Genomic DNA, 17,328 nt, shown 5'->3' with positions numbered 1-17,328 from the left:
CCTGGTAGGCAAGGCTGTGGGGGGTGGGAAGGCATGCTGTTTCAGGGATGATAATCCTCATGAGGTGGTCTTGAGGACCTGAATGAGTTAATATGTAAACGCTATGTGTGTTGAGTGTTAGCAGTTATGCACTGAGGAAAACCCTCAATGCATGGCTCTGACTTTCAAACAATTCCTTCATATATAGTCTCCTTCCAGTGAAGGGCTCTAATTCTGTGCTTTGGGCCCTCCCATCATGAGTGCAATTCTCCTTCCACAAGATAGCTCTTCCCAAATTTTTGTATAAGTAGTGAATATTCATTCTGAAAATCCGTATATTCAGGGGAAAATAACCCTTCACACACACATCCCAAACTAGATCCGTTGCCCAGGTGAACCAGTGCTCATTACCATTGCTAATGGCACATTATTTCAGAAGACTGTTTGATGGCCGTGTCTCCCATACATAAGTAATAGCTGTATGAGAAGGGCATACTCTGCGCATGCTTAGTGGGTCTGCACCGCCTGTCGTGACCCTTGCCGTGTCGTAGGGGTTTGCTCAGTGTTGGTGGAATGCAAAAGCAGTTTCTCATCTCATTCAGTCATTCACTACACTTACATCATTGACTATACTTTTGCTGCAGTTCTTTGTTTTATCCTCTCAATTGCCTACACGTTTTCTTTCAGAATGGAACCAATGAGATCACTCAATTCCATTAGGCGAGACTCTACTTTTACCAGCTTTTGAACTGGGTTGAGACTGCCAGCATCAGCATGTCCAATGCAGACCTTGTATACTTGACTAATTTTTTTACTAAGAGAGTCTATCAGTTTTTCCTAAGATTGAAAAGAAAAGGAGAGGGCGCCTGCGTGGCTCAGTCGGTTGAGTGTCTGGCTTCGGCTCAGGTCATGATCTCATGGTTTGTGGGTTGGAGCCCTGCGTAGGACCCTGTGCTGACAGCTGGCTCAGAGTCTGGAGCCTGCTGCAGTTTCTGTGTCTCCCTCTGTCTGACCCTCCCCCGTTCATACTGTCTCTCTCTGCCTCTCAAAAATAAATTAAAAATAAATAAATAAATGAAAAGGAGAGCAGAAAACATAACATCTCATCACTGTTTTCTTATTCATTCAATAAATGAAGAATTCCATTTTACTACATTATAATGAAGTATAGTAGCTTATATGCTACTAAATATTTCTTTTTAAAAGAAAAACTAATAGAACAGTGAGAAAATGCAATAGTGATTATTTATATCATAATTTATAGTCACATTATTACTATAGTAGCACTTGGATTTCGGTCTAGGTATAAAAAGTAATTTTAATGTGACAGTGTCTTTTTGCTTGAGTGTTTTCATGTATCTAATTCCTTGAGCATTCAAGTAGAGGCAGCATATATATATATATATACACACACACACACACACACATACATCTTAGCATATATGTATACATTTTAAATAATTTTTTTACCACTCCAATGCATTCCCTTGCAATGCAGCATGTGAGCTTCCTTTTTTGCACTTTTTACTCTTAATTACTGAAACTGTAGTCATCCTGTATGAAAGCTATCTCTGTACAGCCTTATCTTCCCTTTGAGACTGTAAGCACCTGGAGGGCAGGGGTTATTTTTTACATTTACACATATATCTAAAGTAGCACTTTGCATATAACCATGCACTTAATAAATGTTTGCTGAATAAATGATTGAGTGGTTTCTCTCGAGGGGAAAAAAAGTTACAAGCAGAGAGAGTCCCAGGTTGTCCTGCAAAGCCTATTGAGTTTAACTTTCACTCATTCCATTGGAAGCCATTGCTGTACTCTGATCCAAGCAGAGGCGTAGGCCAAATTTTGCTGATCCCTGTATCTGACCACTGCACCATTTTAACTATTGGTAGAAATGCTCGAGCTTGTAGGTAGTGTGTTTCGGGACCATAAAATTCTCATTCTCTTTCTCCGCCGTGTACCTGGCATTCGCAGTTAAGAGGACCTCAGTAAACTGCTGGGCAAAGTAAACCGTTCTCCAGGTAGCGTCCTGTCCCCATGCCCGCTTCTGCTCAAGGAGATGAGCATCATAAAGCCAAGGACAAGTAACACTCAAGATGTGGCTCCAAGAGCCATGGGACCACCCTCCTGGAATCAAAGACTCCTTACAGAGCCACCAACACTTCATTACAAGTCAAGATCTGTTATCAATAGTTTACTTCCAGCAGCTTGTCCCTCCCAGCTCCTGTTACAACCACCTTTCTGATGGTCCCATTTACCACTAATCACCCCTTTTTTTCCTCTCTAAAGTAACACTTACTGTATTTCCTGTTTATATTACAAACATGTTCCTTTTTACACCTGAAACTAATACAACTGTATGTTAACTATACTGGAACTAAAGTTTAAAACTTTTTAAAAATGCTCCTTTTAGAAAACTTGGAGAAGCACAAAGTAATATTAAAGGAAGAAGTAAAAGAAAAAGCAAAAGGCCTATTTGTTATCAAGCTCCTTTTTTCTCTCCCTTTCTAAATAACTTATTTCCTTTTTATATCAACACTTCTAGAAAACTTTAGAAATAGAAAAAAACTGTAAAAGGAAAAATAAAAATATACCCATCCACCAAGGAGAAGTGTATGTTAGGTATGTAAAAACAATTTGGCTGCAATGGGAGTATATTTAAAAAATGGTTTTAAAAATACTTTGAACACTGATGCTGAGAAAAAGCAACTTTAATATGATAATGGTTAGTCATTGATGAAAATTTCTGAAGGAGACCTTTTGAACACTTCAGAGTTTCAGAGGTGGTTGGGCAGTGGACTTTCAGGATGTCTTTTTTTCAGAATGCCTTTTTTTTTTTTTTTTAAGTTCCTCCTGTGAAACAGGAGGGGGAAAGACACGGAGAGATATTTTCTTGACAAAGTAATAAAGAACAGCATAAGAAACAGGATTAGGGAATGAGGTTAAGGAATAAAGACTTACATATGGGAGAGAGATTGAGGACCTGGCCCAACAGTGCAGAGGGGCACAGGAAAAGGGGAGCTCACGCTGCAGGCCTCCTGAGGACAGAAGCAAAGTGTGCAATTCCTGGAGCTGCCACCAGATGGCAGGCCCAGTCCGGAGTCTCGGAGGAGAGGCTACCGGAAAGTCTACAAGGGACGGGAGGAGTTCCAGCTGCCCCGGGGAGGTGGGGGTGGCCAGGATTGTGGAAGACCAAAACTGGGATCAGGACTTTGTATGCCTTCCAAAAGTGAAAGGGAAGTGATCTGACCAGAGCGGTGCTTAGGAGTAATGATATCAAAATTGGATAGAAGAGCAGGAAAATGTCTTGGTGTCAAAGGATTCTGTAATTCTAAGCCCTGTCACATTCTGCTGTGTGGTGACTAAACAAGTCTCAATTGAACTGGACCAGCTCCCTGTTTGAAAGAATGAAACCAAAGATGAATACATTCTGCAAACTGCACAGTAGCTTACATTCATGTTGTGTGGATGAGTCTCAAAACACAATTTTGAGAGAAAGAAGCCAGATAAGCCAGATGTCATATGACATGATTCCATTTATATCAAGTTCAAAGCATGGAAGCTAATTGATGGTAAGAGAAGTCAGTATAGTGGTCACCTTTGAGGGATGGTAGAGGCTGGAAGGGGACATGCGGGAAGCTTTGGGGGGCATTTATAACAGTCTGTTCCCTGATCTAGGGGTTGGTTACATGGGTGTGTTCATTTTGAGGAGATTTCTTAAGAAATGATCTGTACTTAGCTTATAATTTGTGCACGTTTTGATCTTACATTATGCTTGTATTTAAAATTTTATTTTAAAAATAAAATACTGAATCAATAAAAAATGTTAAAGATTAAATAGGAGTGTGGACGTTTTGAAAGAATAAAATCTTAATTGTATAGTTACAGCTCCAAAGTAACTATGATGATTTATGAATATGAAAGTTAGATACAGCTGTGTTTACTCATAAAAGATTATTTTGCACATTTTGAGATCTGAAAGAATGCGAGTGATTCTAAGAATACTTTTCCCCTGTCAGATTTCTTGCTCTGTCTCCCCTTTTCCACCCCAGCACTTCACATCTCTAGGAGACACTGAATTATTGGCCCCATTTTCTCAGTGTGCAATACATGAATGCCAAAATTATACTCAGGACCAAAATTTATAGATAATCTTTTAAAAGGTGATTTTCAGATCAATCCTACCTTCTCTGTTTAGGGATCTGGTTGCCTCAAAATTTAAGGATATTGAAAATGTTAGTTTTTCATAGCCATCCTAAACATGGATGAAAGGGTTTGGTCGGGGAAGGGTGAAATATCAATGATATTTATCTGACATTTTTTTATGCCAGCTTCAGAATTATTTAAAACAATTGCAGGGTAGAAGCAACCCAAATGTCCATCAATGGATGAGTGGATAAACAAAATGTGGAATATAAATACCATCAAGTGTTATTCGGCCATAAGACGAACTAAGTTCTGACACATGCTATAGCATGGATGGACCTTGAAAGCATTCTGCTAAGTGAAATAAGCCAGACACAGAAGGACAGCTGTTGTAGGATTCCATTTATATAAGGTACCTAAAAACAGGCAAATTTATAGAGACAGAGTAGAATAAAAGTTACTAGAGGCTGGGAAGATGGAAGAATGAAGAATTATTGTCTAATGGGTGGAGAGTTTCTATTTTGAGATGATGAAAAATTCTATAAATAGTGATGGTTACACAGTTTTGCCAATATACTTAATGTCACTGAATTGTGCACTTAAAATGGTTAAATGGTAAATTCTATGTTATGTACATTTTACCACGTACATACACACACACACACACACACACACACACACACACACACACACACAGATTTCTAAAAAGCCAGCATTGAAGAACTGAAAGGTGACTATCATACACTTCTTGCTTTAGCGGTGCATGTGTCCATCCCTCCTAACTCGGTACTATGCCACCCTAGGAAATGTGTGTTGCCGTAAGCAACTTTTGCTTTTGTAACCCTGCCCATCCTATGATTAGGGAGGATAATCATCTGACTGAGTTCCCCCAAATCTACCTCTTTGAAAATTAAGTTCATAGCCATAAATGTGGTATTAGCTTCACATCTGAGATTTGACCTTTTATTTCATTTGAGATTTTTTACAAGGAAATCATTGTTAGCTGGAGTTTGTTGTGGGTCTAGAAACTAATTAATTTAGGGGTGCTTGGGTGGCTCAGTCGGTTAAGGCTTCGGCTCAGGTCAGATCTCGCCTTCGTGGGTTCGAGCCCCGCGTCAGGCTCTGTGCTGACAGCTAGCTCAGAGCCTGGAGCCTTCTTCTGGTTCTGTGTCTCCTTCTCTCTCTGCCCCTCCCCCTCTCATGCTCTGTCTCTCTCTGTATCAAAAATAAAACATAAAAAGAAACTAATTAATTTAACAAACATTTATTAAGCACCTACTTAACAGGGACACTTAACGTATCTAACTAGGAAGAGTAATACAATCGCTGCTTGGAGGGGTTTGCATCCAGCTGGGAGAGAAAAATAGTACGTTAGTGCATCACAGGGGCCCCAGTAATGGATCTCTGTCAGCTAAAGAGCTGACATCTGTTAAAAGCTCAGTGCTGGGCTGATACTCCATTCAATTTTGATGCAGTGCTTCACCTGTTAATTATTTGCTCTTCCAATTACTAACAAAATGATCATAGGCAATGAACTACTTCGTGTGTGTACACTCTTGACTAAAATATAATTGTGGGGGGAACAATTTCAACATCATACTTCGTGATAATTAGATCACATTTTAAGAGAATCCCAGTACCGGTATGAATGCTTTCTGTCTACTATGTAAATTGACTATTACATATGGATGAGATCATTGCAAGGCGGTTTTCTACCTCTGTCATCAACCCAGGACTGTGGTGTGCTTTAATTCCCTATTCCACTGCTTAGTGGACAGGGAACGCCAACTATGATTAACATGAGCCAAAATAAAATTACCATCAACAAAGAATGATTACCTGAGTATCTGATTTAAATTCTCCAAAACTAAATAGCCTGGACTTTAATTCCAGTTCTGCAGCTTTTTCTTCTTCTCTCACACAGTTAGTCTGGAGCATTTCCTTGAGCTTCAAAAGAAATCCTATGTTGCTATTTCTATTGCAAAAGAAGAAAGAGACCCTTGTGTGTAATTTATTGTTTAGCAATATCATCATTCCAGAGCAACACACTTTCCAGATGATGTGTCAGCATCCTATGTCTAGTAAGCCAAATACAAGTTCGTATTTTAAGATGTCAAAGTACATGCAACTTTTCAGGTAAAATGAAGAAAATAAATGCACAGATAACTGCTTTTAACTTCCATCAGGAAGAATCTGCTTCCTGTGATTCCCCAGAGACCTCCAGAGTTGACATGTCAGCAGGCCAAGTTGTGGTGTGATCTAGAGATAGATTCTGACCTAGATCCCCTCTTCCTGCCCAGTCATACCCACTTCCTTCCCAAAACTCACACTGTCAGGGTGTGGGCACTGTTTGCTATAAAGAATGGGAGAGAGGAGGCCAGGATTAAAAGGACACATCAGCGGTAAACGAGCTGTGAGGTCATGATCTGTAGGGGCTTAAATGTTGAGTAAGTTAGTTTGTTCCAAAATTCATGTAGTTTGACCTACTGTTTGAAAAGCTTGCCACTGACTGGCCTAGAAAACTTCTGGAAAAGACTTTGCACATCTTTATAATGGGTGGATAAACAAAGCATTCTCTGCTATTTGAAGCTATTTTCCAAAATTATATAAAATTTTAAAGAATTTTGTGAAGGATCATATCCAGCTTCTTTCACCTGACAGAAATCCCTTTTATGAGAGCCCTGGTATATCTATATGTATGTCAAAAAATGGTATAGTACACAAGTCACATAACTTTGAGAGTCACAGTAAAGGAAATGCATTTATTAGCATTATCATCTAAAGCCTGATTTGATTAGCCAGATGGCAGAATGAAAACTGCACCGGGCAAAACTTAATGAGTTTTCGAATCACTATGTTGTACACCTAAAAGCAATGTAATGTGTGTCAACTATAGTTGAGTAAAAAAAAAAAAAAAATTTAGGGCAAGTGATATTTTAATTTTTTTTAATCTTTCAAACTGCCTTTTATTATTGCTAGCTAAGAAAATATTTTGACAAGTGAAAGGATGTATGGACTAAAATTAAACTAAAGCCAGTCTACTCTATGTAAATGTAACTTCTACATTTTATATCCTGCAATGTAAATTATTTAAAAATCCCACACTAAATCCAGAAAGACCGTGAGGAAGGGTCACACAGGAATAAGTTGGATTCGTCTCTGGTTAGAGACATAATTGCTTAATAGAATAAATCTACTTGCTTTTAATAGCTCACATTTTATCCTATGTAAGTTGATCTCTTTTATTTATATCTTCAAAACTTTCATCTACATCTTGGGAATATTGTACCAGTTAGATTCTGCTCTGTGAGGACTTGAGGTAACTCTTCTGGTTCTTTGAAATAAATCTCTGGCTCCTAATCAACCAGTAATGAATATGATTTACTTAAAAATATGCTACTTATGCACATGACTTATCTAGAAAAATACAGTGGGGGGGGAGGAATACCATTCTGATTATAAGGGAGGCATGGGTGGAGAATGGCATAGAGGCCTATTTCCATTTGAGAGGTGCCCCTCAGGAAGAGGACATTTGGGGCATTAGAGGAGATGAGAGGTATTAGAGAAGGGTGAAAGGAAGGTGAGGAAAAGAGAAAGAAGGAGGGATGGAGCAGAAGTGGAGACAAAGACAGGAAAAAGGAAAAGATGGGTCTAGGTAAAGGCAAGAGAGAAGGAGTAGGAAAAAGAAGAAGGAGGCTAAGTGCAGATCATTTTCTCCACCCCCACCCCCCGTTTTATCTTATATTTTCTAAAAACTTAATAAATATATATTAGTTTATTTAGTTTTAAAAAAGATGACTTGGATATTTGCACACCATGTTCATCATATTTACTATATCCAAGAGGAGGAAGCAACCTAAAGACCCACTGATGGATGAATGGATAAAGAAAATGTGGTATATCCATACAATGGGATATTATTCAGCCTTAAAAAAGAAGGAAATCTTGGCACATGCTGCCACATGAAGGAACCTGGAGGACATTAAGCTCTGTTACAAAGAGACAAAATGCCAAAGTTTTAGGATGGCGTTCGCTCAAAGTTAGTCTTGTAACAAAGGGCTATTTTGTTGAAGGTTGATTCATCTTACAGTACAGATACCCAGCATATCTCAAGCTTCAGTAAAATGATAAGCATTCAGAACGTGGCATTTTTACAAGATGATTGTAGATCATATGTATATCTCCTAAATTATTGCCTTCTTACAAACATTTTTCATACAATGATGACAGATGAACTATATAGACAACTGGGAAGCAGTATCAAAATTATAACTTCTGGAAACTTGTGGAATATTTAGAGTAAGAAATTTAATTCTTAAAAATAATGAGCATTTATGCTTTTAACCAAACACAATCTTCAAATCAAGAAAGATGATCTGATTACCATATCATAGTCCATATCATCATCTAAAAAGAATTCCAAACAACCTTCTGAACCGATACTTTCAGGGCAGCTCTAAAAGAAAGAAAAGGCCTGGTTTCTGAGCCATTTGCAGTCAACAGTTTGCTTTTATTTCTAAGTTGTCTTTGGGCCCTCACTGCAACAGTTCTTTTTCAGTAGCCTTCTTAGCCTTATAGGGCCCTGCTGTGTGCAGGAATCAATGGACTTCACAGGTATGCAAAAGAAATCCGATTTAGTCCCAGACAAGGCTGACCATGCGCAGACAAGTGAAACCACAAGGAAGGGCAAACAGTATGGTACCAATTATTTGAGGTGTACCTATAAAAATTATTTATAAAAAAGCACATGACAATGTACATTGCTGCATGTGTTTGTCACTTCTAATGCAGTCTTGACAAACTAAACCTGTGCTCTAGTGCTCTAAACAAAGCTCGTTCCAGACTAATACAAAATTTGTCTTCTGAAGAACTGATTTTATAAAAATATTTTCTGGTCAGGCTGAGGAAATCGTTAATGGGATGGGCGATGAGGTACATTCCTTTTTTTTTTATGTTTGTTTATTTTTGAGAGAGAGAGATGGAGTGTGAATGGGGAAGGGGTCGAGAGAGAGGGAGACACCGAATCTGAAGCAGGCTTCGGGCTCTGAGTTGTCATCACAGAGCCCAGCGCAGGGCTGAAACCCATGGACTGTAGGACCCTGACCTGAGCTGAAGTCAGACGCTTAACTGACTGAGCCACCCAGGCACCATGAGGTACATTATATACCTCGTAAAGTATAATTATGTTGTTTGCAAAGTGGCTCTGGAAAAATGCTTTAAGAAGGATAAATTGAAAATGATTGGAAAATTAAAGAGGAATGGGCTAGGGAGAGAAAGGTGGCTGTTGGTGTGATCCGTGTGGTCAGCACGTGCAAGCAGAGGGTAGTGATGAAGGGGAAAGTGAGTAAGGGTTAGGGGAGGGAGGAGACTCTAGAAGGAAATCAGGGGACCCAAGAAAGAGCTACTGGGGCCAAAAAAGAAGAGACAAAGATGACTCCAACATTTGTAATCTGTGAGCCTGGAATGATGGAAGTAGCCCTAACAAAATGGAGAACAGTTTAAAGATAAGAAAAAGATTAATATTCGCTTTGCTCATGTTGAGTTTGAGGGGACAAAATACCTACCTGGAGCTGCCCTTTAAGCTGCGGGAAGATGGATAAAGAGCCATACACATAAGTGAATATTTGGGAAATGTCCCCTGAGAAGGAATTTGATAACTATTGTTCTGCCCAACTCCTCTCTTCACCCAGTGGTATCATTCTCTTTTCCTCCTTTTTTTTTTTTTATGTTTTATTTTTGAGAGAGACAGAGCACAAGAGGGGGAAGGGCAAAGAGAGGGAGACACAGAAACCGAAACAGTGAGCTGTCAGCACAGAGCCCGACGTGGGATCTCACAAACCATGAGATCATGACCTAAGCCGAAGTCAGGTGCTTAACTGACTGAGCCCCCCAGGCTCCCCGGTGCTATCATTTTCTAATTAGCCTTTTCCCGCCTCTCTGAAGTTCTTGTTAGCTTTTCAGTTTCCTCTCTGACTTGATGTCTGTGGTTCCTCATCCTTCTTCCCCTCCCATTGTACCCACTCTGGGGGTTATTTCACCCTCGCTCACAGATTCCACTACTGCTGATATACGAATGGCTCCCACATATCTGTCTCTTCTTCTTGAGCTCCAGACTTCAATGTCTAACTTCCAGTGGGCATCAGTGTCCACTTGGCCCTCCTACACGGATAATCCTAAAAATAAGATAATCCAAAATCACATTCCTTATCTTCCTTTCCAGGCCAGCTCCTCTTACTGTGATCCCAGTACTATTGAATGACAACACTACACACCCATTGCCACCCAGAAATTTGGGAGTTATCTTTGACAAAATTTGTGACTTTTTTGACCACTCTCTTTTCCTCACACTTCCCCCAATCTCTTACGTCTTTCCAAGCCTGTCAATACCACTTCCCTGAGGTGTCTCACAGCCTTTCCTTCTGTGTTCCTACTGCCACTCTCCGATTGACACAGTTTATTATGTCTCCCCTGAATTGTGACAACAGGCTCCTAACCTGCCCCCCTTATCTCTAGTTTTGTCTCCCTCCCTTTCATTTGCTAAAATACTCCCACATCCAATTTGCTGAAATGTAAATCCAATTGAGTCTCTGTTAACACTCTTACTTAAAGCCCTCAGTGTCTCCCCAGGACCCTTGGGACAAATCACAGACTCATTAGGAGGGCACGCTGCTTACCTGCTCACGATACACTACTTCTCTGCCCATTGAGCGGCTCATTTCCACAGAACCGAGCTCTGCCACCTCTGTGCCGAAAGGCTCCTACTTCCCCCAGAGCTTGTCCTTCCTGACTCCCCCTCCTCTCACCAGACTCTGCTTGGATGCCATCCGTTCTGGAGGGTGTTCACTTATCCCACCCTTGCCCTCCTCCTCCCTCACCTGTCTCTGGGTTCAGAGTCCTTCCTTTGCACGCCTGTGGCACTCTGAGCTTATCCTTCCAGGGGTATTACCTATTATATTGTAACTGACTAATCCCTTGTCTGTTTTCTCACTAGACGATAAGCTTCTTGAGGGCAGAGACCATCTTATTTACTGTTGGGTCCACAGGTCACTCAATAAGTACTTAGACTAGATAAGATTTCCTGAAGTTGATAGGTTATCTATATAAAAATCCTACAGCTAACATTTTACTTAATGGTGAAAACCCAAATCTTCTTAAGACTGGACAAGGCGGGGCGCCTGGGTGGCTCAGTCGGTTAAGTGTCCGGCTTTGGTTCGGGTCATGATCTCATGGTTTGTGGGTTCAAGCCCCGCGTAGGACTCTGTGCTGACAGCTAGCTCAGAGCCTGGAGCCTGCTTCAGATTCTGTATTTCCCTCTCTCTCTGACCCTCCCATGATTGCACTGTCTCTCTCTGTCTCTCAAAAATAAATAAAAAGCATTAATAAAAAAAGTTTTTTTTAAAAGACTGGACAAGGCAAAGATGTCTGCTCACACTGCTGTGATTCAACATAGGATGTTCTACCCACTGCAGTAAGCCAAGAAAAGGAAATAAAAGACATACAAATCATAAAGGAAGAAATAAAACTGTCTGTTTACAGATGACATGATGGTCTACATGGAAAATCCAAAGGAATCTAAAAAAAACCCAGAGGAACAAACCCAACATTCCTGGAACTAATAAGTGAGCTCAGCAAAATCAGTACATTAAAGTACAACAATCAGTTGTATTACTATATATTAGCAATGAAAACAAGGACACTAAAATTAAAAACACAGTGTCATTTACAATTGCTAAAAAAGAAAAAAATAGGAAACCTATTATGTTTAAATCTAACAAAACATTGTACAGGGCCTGTATGCTGAAAACTATGAAAAGCTGATGAACAAAAATCTAAATCTAAATAAGTGGAGAAACATACTATGGTCATGGATTGTAAGAGTTAATGTAAAGATGTCAGTTTTCCCAAAATTGATGCACAGGTTCAAATCTGTTTCCTAAGGCTGCTGTAACAAAGTACCACAGACAAGGTATCTTAAAACAACAGAAATTCAGGGGCACCTGGGTGGCTCAGTCAGTTGAGCGTCTGCCTTCGACTCAGGTCATGATCTCACCGCTTATGGGTTCAAGCCCTACATCGAGCCCTGCACTGACAGCTCAGAGGTTGGAACCTGCTTCGGATTCTGGGTCTCCCCCTCTCTCTGCCCCTCCCATGCTCATGCTCGGTCTCTCTCTGCTCCTCAATAATAAATAAATGTAAAAAAAAAAAAAAAGATTTATTCTCTCACAGTTCTGGAGGCTAGAAGTTCAAAATCAAGCTCAGCAGGGCCATGCTTTCCCTGAAGTCTTCAGGGAGGAGTCTCTTCCATGCCTTTATCTTAGCTTCTTGTGTGGTCAGCAGTCATTGGTGTACCTTGGCTTGTAGAGGCACCGCTCCAATCTCTGCCCCTATTGTCATATGGCATTCTCCCTGCATCTCTGTGTCTCTTAAGGATACCAGTCATACTGGATTAAGGGCCCACCTTCCTGGCTTCAATTTGACTATACCTAAAAGATCTTATTTCTAAATAAGGTAACATTCATAGATAGTACCATGGATTAGACTTTAATATATCTTTTATAAAGATATAAGGAGCCAAAATTCAACCCGTAGCAAGGCTTTAACACAATTCTAATAATAATTCCAGCAAGTCTTTTTTGTAGATATAGATAAAATTATTCTAAAATTTGTATGGAAAGCCAAAGGAACTAGAATAGTTAACAAAATTTTGAAAAAGGAATAAAGTAAGAAGAATCAGTCTAAATTATTTCAAGACCAATAGCTATAGTATTGTGGTATTGGTGTTAGATGGCCACATAGATCAATGGAACAGAATAGAGAATCTAGAAACAGACCTGAACAAATACAAAAACAATTCAGTAGAGAAGCCATTTCAACAAATGGTGCTGGAGTAATGTACATCCATAGACCAAAATAATAATAATAATAATAAGTAAATAAAAAACTAAAATGGATCACAGACTTAAATGTAAAACTATAAAAACTTTTCAGAGAAAACATGAAAAATTATCACTGGGGTCTAGGACTAGGCAAAAAGTTTTAGACCTGACATGAAAAGCATGATCTATATTAGAAAAATTTGATAAATTGGACTTCATCAATATAAAAAGCTTTTGCTCTACAAAAGACCCTGATAAGAGCATGAAAGGAAAATCTGCAGACTGAGGGGACATATTTGCAAGCTACTTATTCACAAAGGGCTAATATAGAAATATATAAAGAATTCTCAAATATCACCAGTAAGAAACAAAAACAGACAATCAAGTTAGAAAGCCAGCAAAAGACATGAACAGAAATTTCAACAAACAAGAAATAAAGATATAAACAAGTACATGAATGATATTCAACACCATTAGTTACTAGGGAAATGCAAATAAAAAGCACAAAAGATAGGGATATTATGCAGCCACAAAAGGATGAGATAATGCCATTTGTGACAACATGGATGGACATAAAGAGTATTGTGGTAAGTGAAATAAATCAGATGAGAAACACGAATAGCATGTGATTTCACTCATATGTGGACTCTAAAAAGGAAATGAATAAACAAAAAGCAGAGTCAGATTTATAAATACACAGAACAAACTAATGATTGCCAGAGAGGAGGGGGTGGAGGATAGGCACGATGGGTGAAGGGGAGTGAGAGATACAGACTCCCAGTTGTGGAATGAATAAGTCATGAGAATAAAAGGCACAGCATAGGAATATAGTTGATGATACCATAATAGTATTGTATGGTGACAGATGGTAACTACACTTAGGATGAGCATAGCATCAAATTACTACATCGTACATCTGAAACTAATGTAACATTGTATGTCAACTATACTCACATAAAAAAATAACCAGGAATAAGCTTTTTTTTTTTTTAAAGCACAATAAGATATGTACATCAGAATAGCTAAAATTTAAAAAAATCAAAACAGTAAATGCTGGTGAGAATGGAAAGAGACCAGATCCCTTGTTCATTGCTGGTGGGAATGTAAAATGGTATAGCCACTCTGGGAAACAAATTGGCAGTTTCTTTAAAAATTGTGCATGCACCTGCCATCCAACTCAACAGTTGCACTCTAGGCATTTATCCCAGAGAAATAGAAATTATGAGCACACAAAAAATTGCACAAATATATTTATAGTAATTTTATTATTTATAGCTCCATTCTAGAAACAATCTGGATGTTGTTCAATGAGTGTATAATTTGTAGTGTGTCCATATCATCTACAGTTGACTCTGGAACCACAGAGGGGTCAGGGGAGCCAACCCCCTAAGCAGTCAAAAATCCACATATAACTTTTGGTTCCCCCAAAACTTAACTACTAATAGCCTACTGTTGACCAGAATTCTTACCAATAACAGTCAACACATTTTGGATGTCATATATATTAAATACTATATTCTTACAATAAAGCAGGTTAGATCAAAGAAAACATTAAGAAATCCTAAGGAAGAGAAAATACATGTACAGTACTGTACTATATTTATTGAAAAAAATTCCACATGTAGGGGAATCTGCCCAATTCAAACCCATGTTGTTCAAGGGTTAACTGTAAATACTATTCAGCAATGAAAAGGAACCAACTATTGATAGACCCAACAGCTTGGATGAACCTTTAGAGAATTATCCTCTGTAAAGCATCCAATCCCAAAAGGTTATATACTGCATGATTGCATTTATATAATGCTCTTGAAATGACAAAAATCGAAGCACTAGAGACCAGATTAGTGGTTGCCAGGAATTAAAGAGAGGAGAGGGAGGGAAGTGGGTATACTGCTCAGAAGCAACATGAAGAACCCTCATGGTGATGTTCTGTATTTGATTGCATCTTGACTGTATCAATGCCAATATCCTGGTTGTGATATTGTATTACAATTCTGCAAGATGTTACCATTGGGGGAAACTGGTTACGGGTACATGGATCACTCTATATTTCTTAAAACTCTGGGTACATGGATCACTCTATATTTCTTAAAACTCTGTGAATCTACAACAATCTCAAAATAAAAAAATTAATTAAAAACATTGATTGTTAAATGCCATGGAAGTGGAGCAGTTTCAGGGTCCCGGGAATTCAGAATATGGTGTCTGCACTGACTTTTGTCATGTGTGGTGATTATGGCCCAGATCCTTTCCTTGGTGCCACTGTACCCATCCTGGGCATCAGTATATTTTCTTAAAGCTCCCCTGGGATAGCCGGGGTTGAGAACTAGCAATTTATGAAATAATGAGTATAAATGAGTCAACAAACAAGTAAGGGGCAAAACAAACAATGCTTTATGGTCCTATTGCAGCAATTTTGAATGACTTGGTAAAACTGCAACACAGGGGTTGGCAGAGTAGCTTAATAAACAATTAAGCAATGGTTCTGAGAGGCCAGACCCAAGATGCAGAGGGTAGGCAATTTCTGCAGAAGGCAGTGGCAGGCATTCATGAAAATATGCAGGGGGCCCTGTGGGAACTCCCGTCAACGCAAGAGCACCCAGGAATGGCAGCCACCACCTCCAGTATCCATTAGGATGGGTGTGGATATGTGGTATTTATGTTGAAGAAAGGCTAAAAGGGATATTTGCTGAAAAACATTCACAGTTCCCAAGAGTTAGTCAAGTGTGTACTGTACTTTGATAAGGGTGATTTCTTATTCTCTAGAGTAGAAGTGGTCTTCCTGCGTGGTTTTCCTGTTCAAAATATCCAGGGGGAGTCCATGTCATTGGTGATGGTGGAGGTGAAAAGACATAACACATAATTAGAAACAATTCCCTGTTACTTAGTGCAGAACTCATTATTCTGCATGGATATGACCATTATGCTCATTATTATTATGTTAACCATAAAAAGTGGAGCTCTTTTATTCTAGTGAAATGGGGTTCCAAGCCTAAGAATAAAATCAAAGGCACTGGTTGTGCAGGGTGCAGGGGTTGGAGAGTACATATTGTCAAAAACATGATACAACTATTGAAAGTCACAATCAGGAACATAAATTGTGAAATATAAATCATGGTTCTATTTTTTAACTAACCATGTATATTTCTTATATAATTACAGATTTTTAAAAATCAAGGTAAAGTACAAATGATGAGCACTTGTATCAGGTCCTTTGCACTTGATTTCTCTGCGTGTCCTGTCCACTCATCTACCTCTCCAAGTTTTATAGTAATGTCAGAGAGAAAGAAATGGGACTCCTAGCTCATCAGGATTACAGGTGATGTGGACACCACCTTCTGTTTTCGAGGTTAGCTTATAGGTCCTGGATTTTACTTTGTAAGTAAAGTCTCAAGTGTCTAGTGTTACCTTGGCTAACTCTTCCCATAGAATAGTCGTCTGAAAAGGATGTCTTCCTGGAATCCTCAGTATTGCCCTCTTTTTTCCTTGTGTTTAATTCTAGAAATGGAAAACAAATGGGAGAGAGAAAGGGGGGAAACACTTCTGAGAATGAGAAGTTTGTCTCATGCTGAAGGTAGAATTACGGGAAAACAGGGACAGAAATAGAAGACGGGAGCATTGTCGCAAGCAAATGGATGATGCAGACGGTAAAGGCTGGTCTCTGGAACAGGCAGAATGGATGGGAACGGACCTAGAGGGTATGAGGAGGTCTCTCTGCAGAGTGATCTCTGCATCGGTTTGTCATAATCTCTGTAATCCCAGTGTCAGCCAATCACTCTGGACTGAGGGACTTGCTGGTTTCTGAGCATCTTCCAGGTAGAGGACAAATCTAGGAGCACTGAATTTTAAGCTGCCTAGATGCAAATACTTCCCGGCTTTCCTTTCTTTTTGTTTTATGTCTTGTCAAACACTGTGTACTGAGTTTAACCAAGTGCCATCGCTGTGCTCGGTACTCTACACAGACGATCTAAGGTCATCACACCACGGGGAGAGACACGGAGCTGAGCAGGGAAGCCATCCCTGGTGTGCTGGTAAATGTGTAACAGTCAGCTCTCTGGAAAGACTTTCCCCTGATTTGTAGTTTACTGAGTTCTTTTGGGTAAATGCTCTTACCCCAGAGTCTCCAGATCAGCTCTCAGCCGAAAACTCTGCAGAGAACTCTCTAGCTCTCCCCTCTCCAGCACTCCTCTCTGGGAACTCCAGCCTCCCTGGACCGTAGGTCTGTCTTTTCAATTTGTAGGGACGGCTGGCTCCTCCTCCCTATGCTGCATCCTGGAAATGCTCCCCAGGCTGTAAGCTGAGGCCATCATGCGGCCCATCTCAT

The 17,328-nt window shown here is 39.6% G+C and overlaps 1 protein-coding gene across 1 annotated transcript in view; it reads right to left on the bottom strand.

Moving 5' to 3' along the window:
* CCDC38 (coiled-coil domain containing 38) overlaps positions 1–17,328 on the bottom strand; it is a 39,560-nt gene that overhangs the window by 4,358 nt on the left and 17,874 nt on the right. Inside the window, 7 exon segments of the mRNA XM_029955442.1 lie at positions 608–816; positions 5,968–6,103; positions 7,344–7,418; positions 7,420–7,484; positions 8,513–8,582; positions 15,742–15,799; positions 16,413–16,502. Coding sequence (XP_029811302.1) covers positions 608–816; positions 5,968–6,103; positions 7,344–7,418; positions 7,420–7,484; positions 8,513–8,582; positions 15,742–15,799; positions 16,413–16,502 — 703 coding nt within the window.

This window comes from Suricata suricatta, chromosome 10 (genome assembly GCF_006229205.1).
Source record: "Suricata suricatta isolate VVHF042 chromosome 10, meerkat_22Aug2017_6uvM2_HiC, whole genome shotgun sequence".
NCBI classification, from domain to species: domain Eukaryota; kingdom Metazoa; phylum Chordata; class Mammalia; order Carnivora; family Herpestidae; genus Suricata; species Suricata suricatta.
The sequence above is the reverse complement of the archived record's forward strand: the minus strand, read 5'-3'. Positions and strand labels throughout refer to the sequence as shown.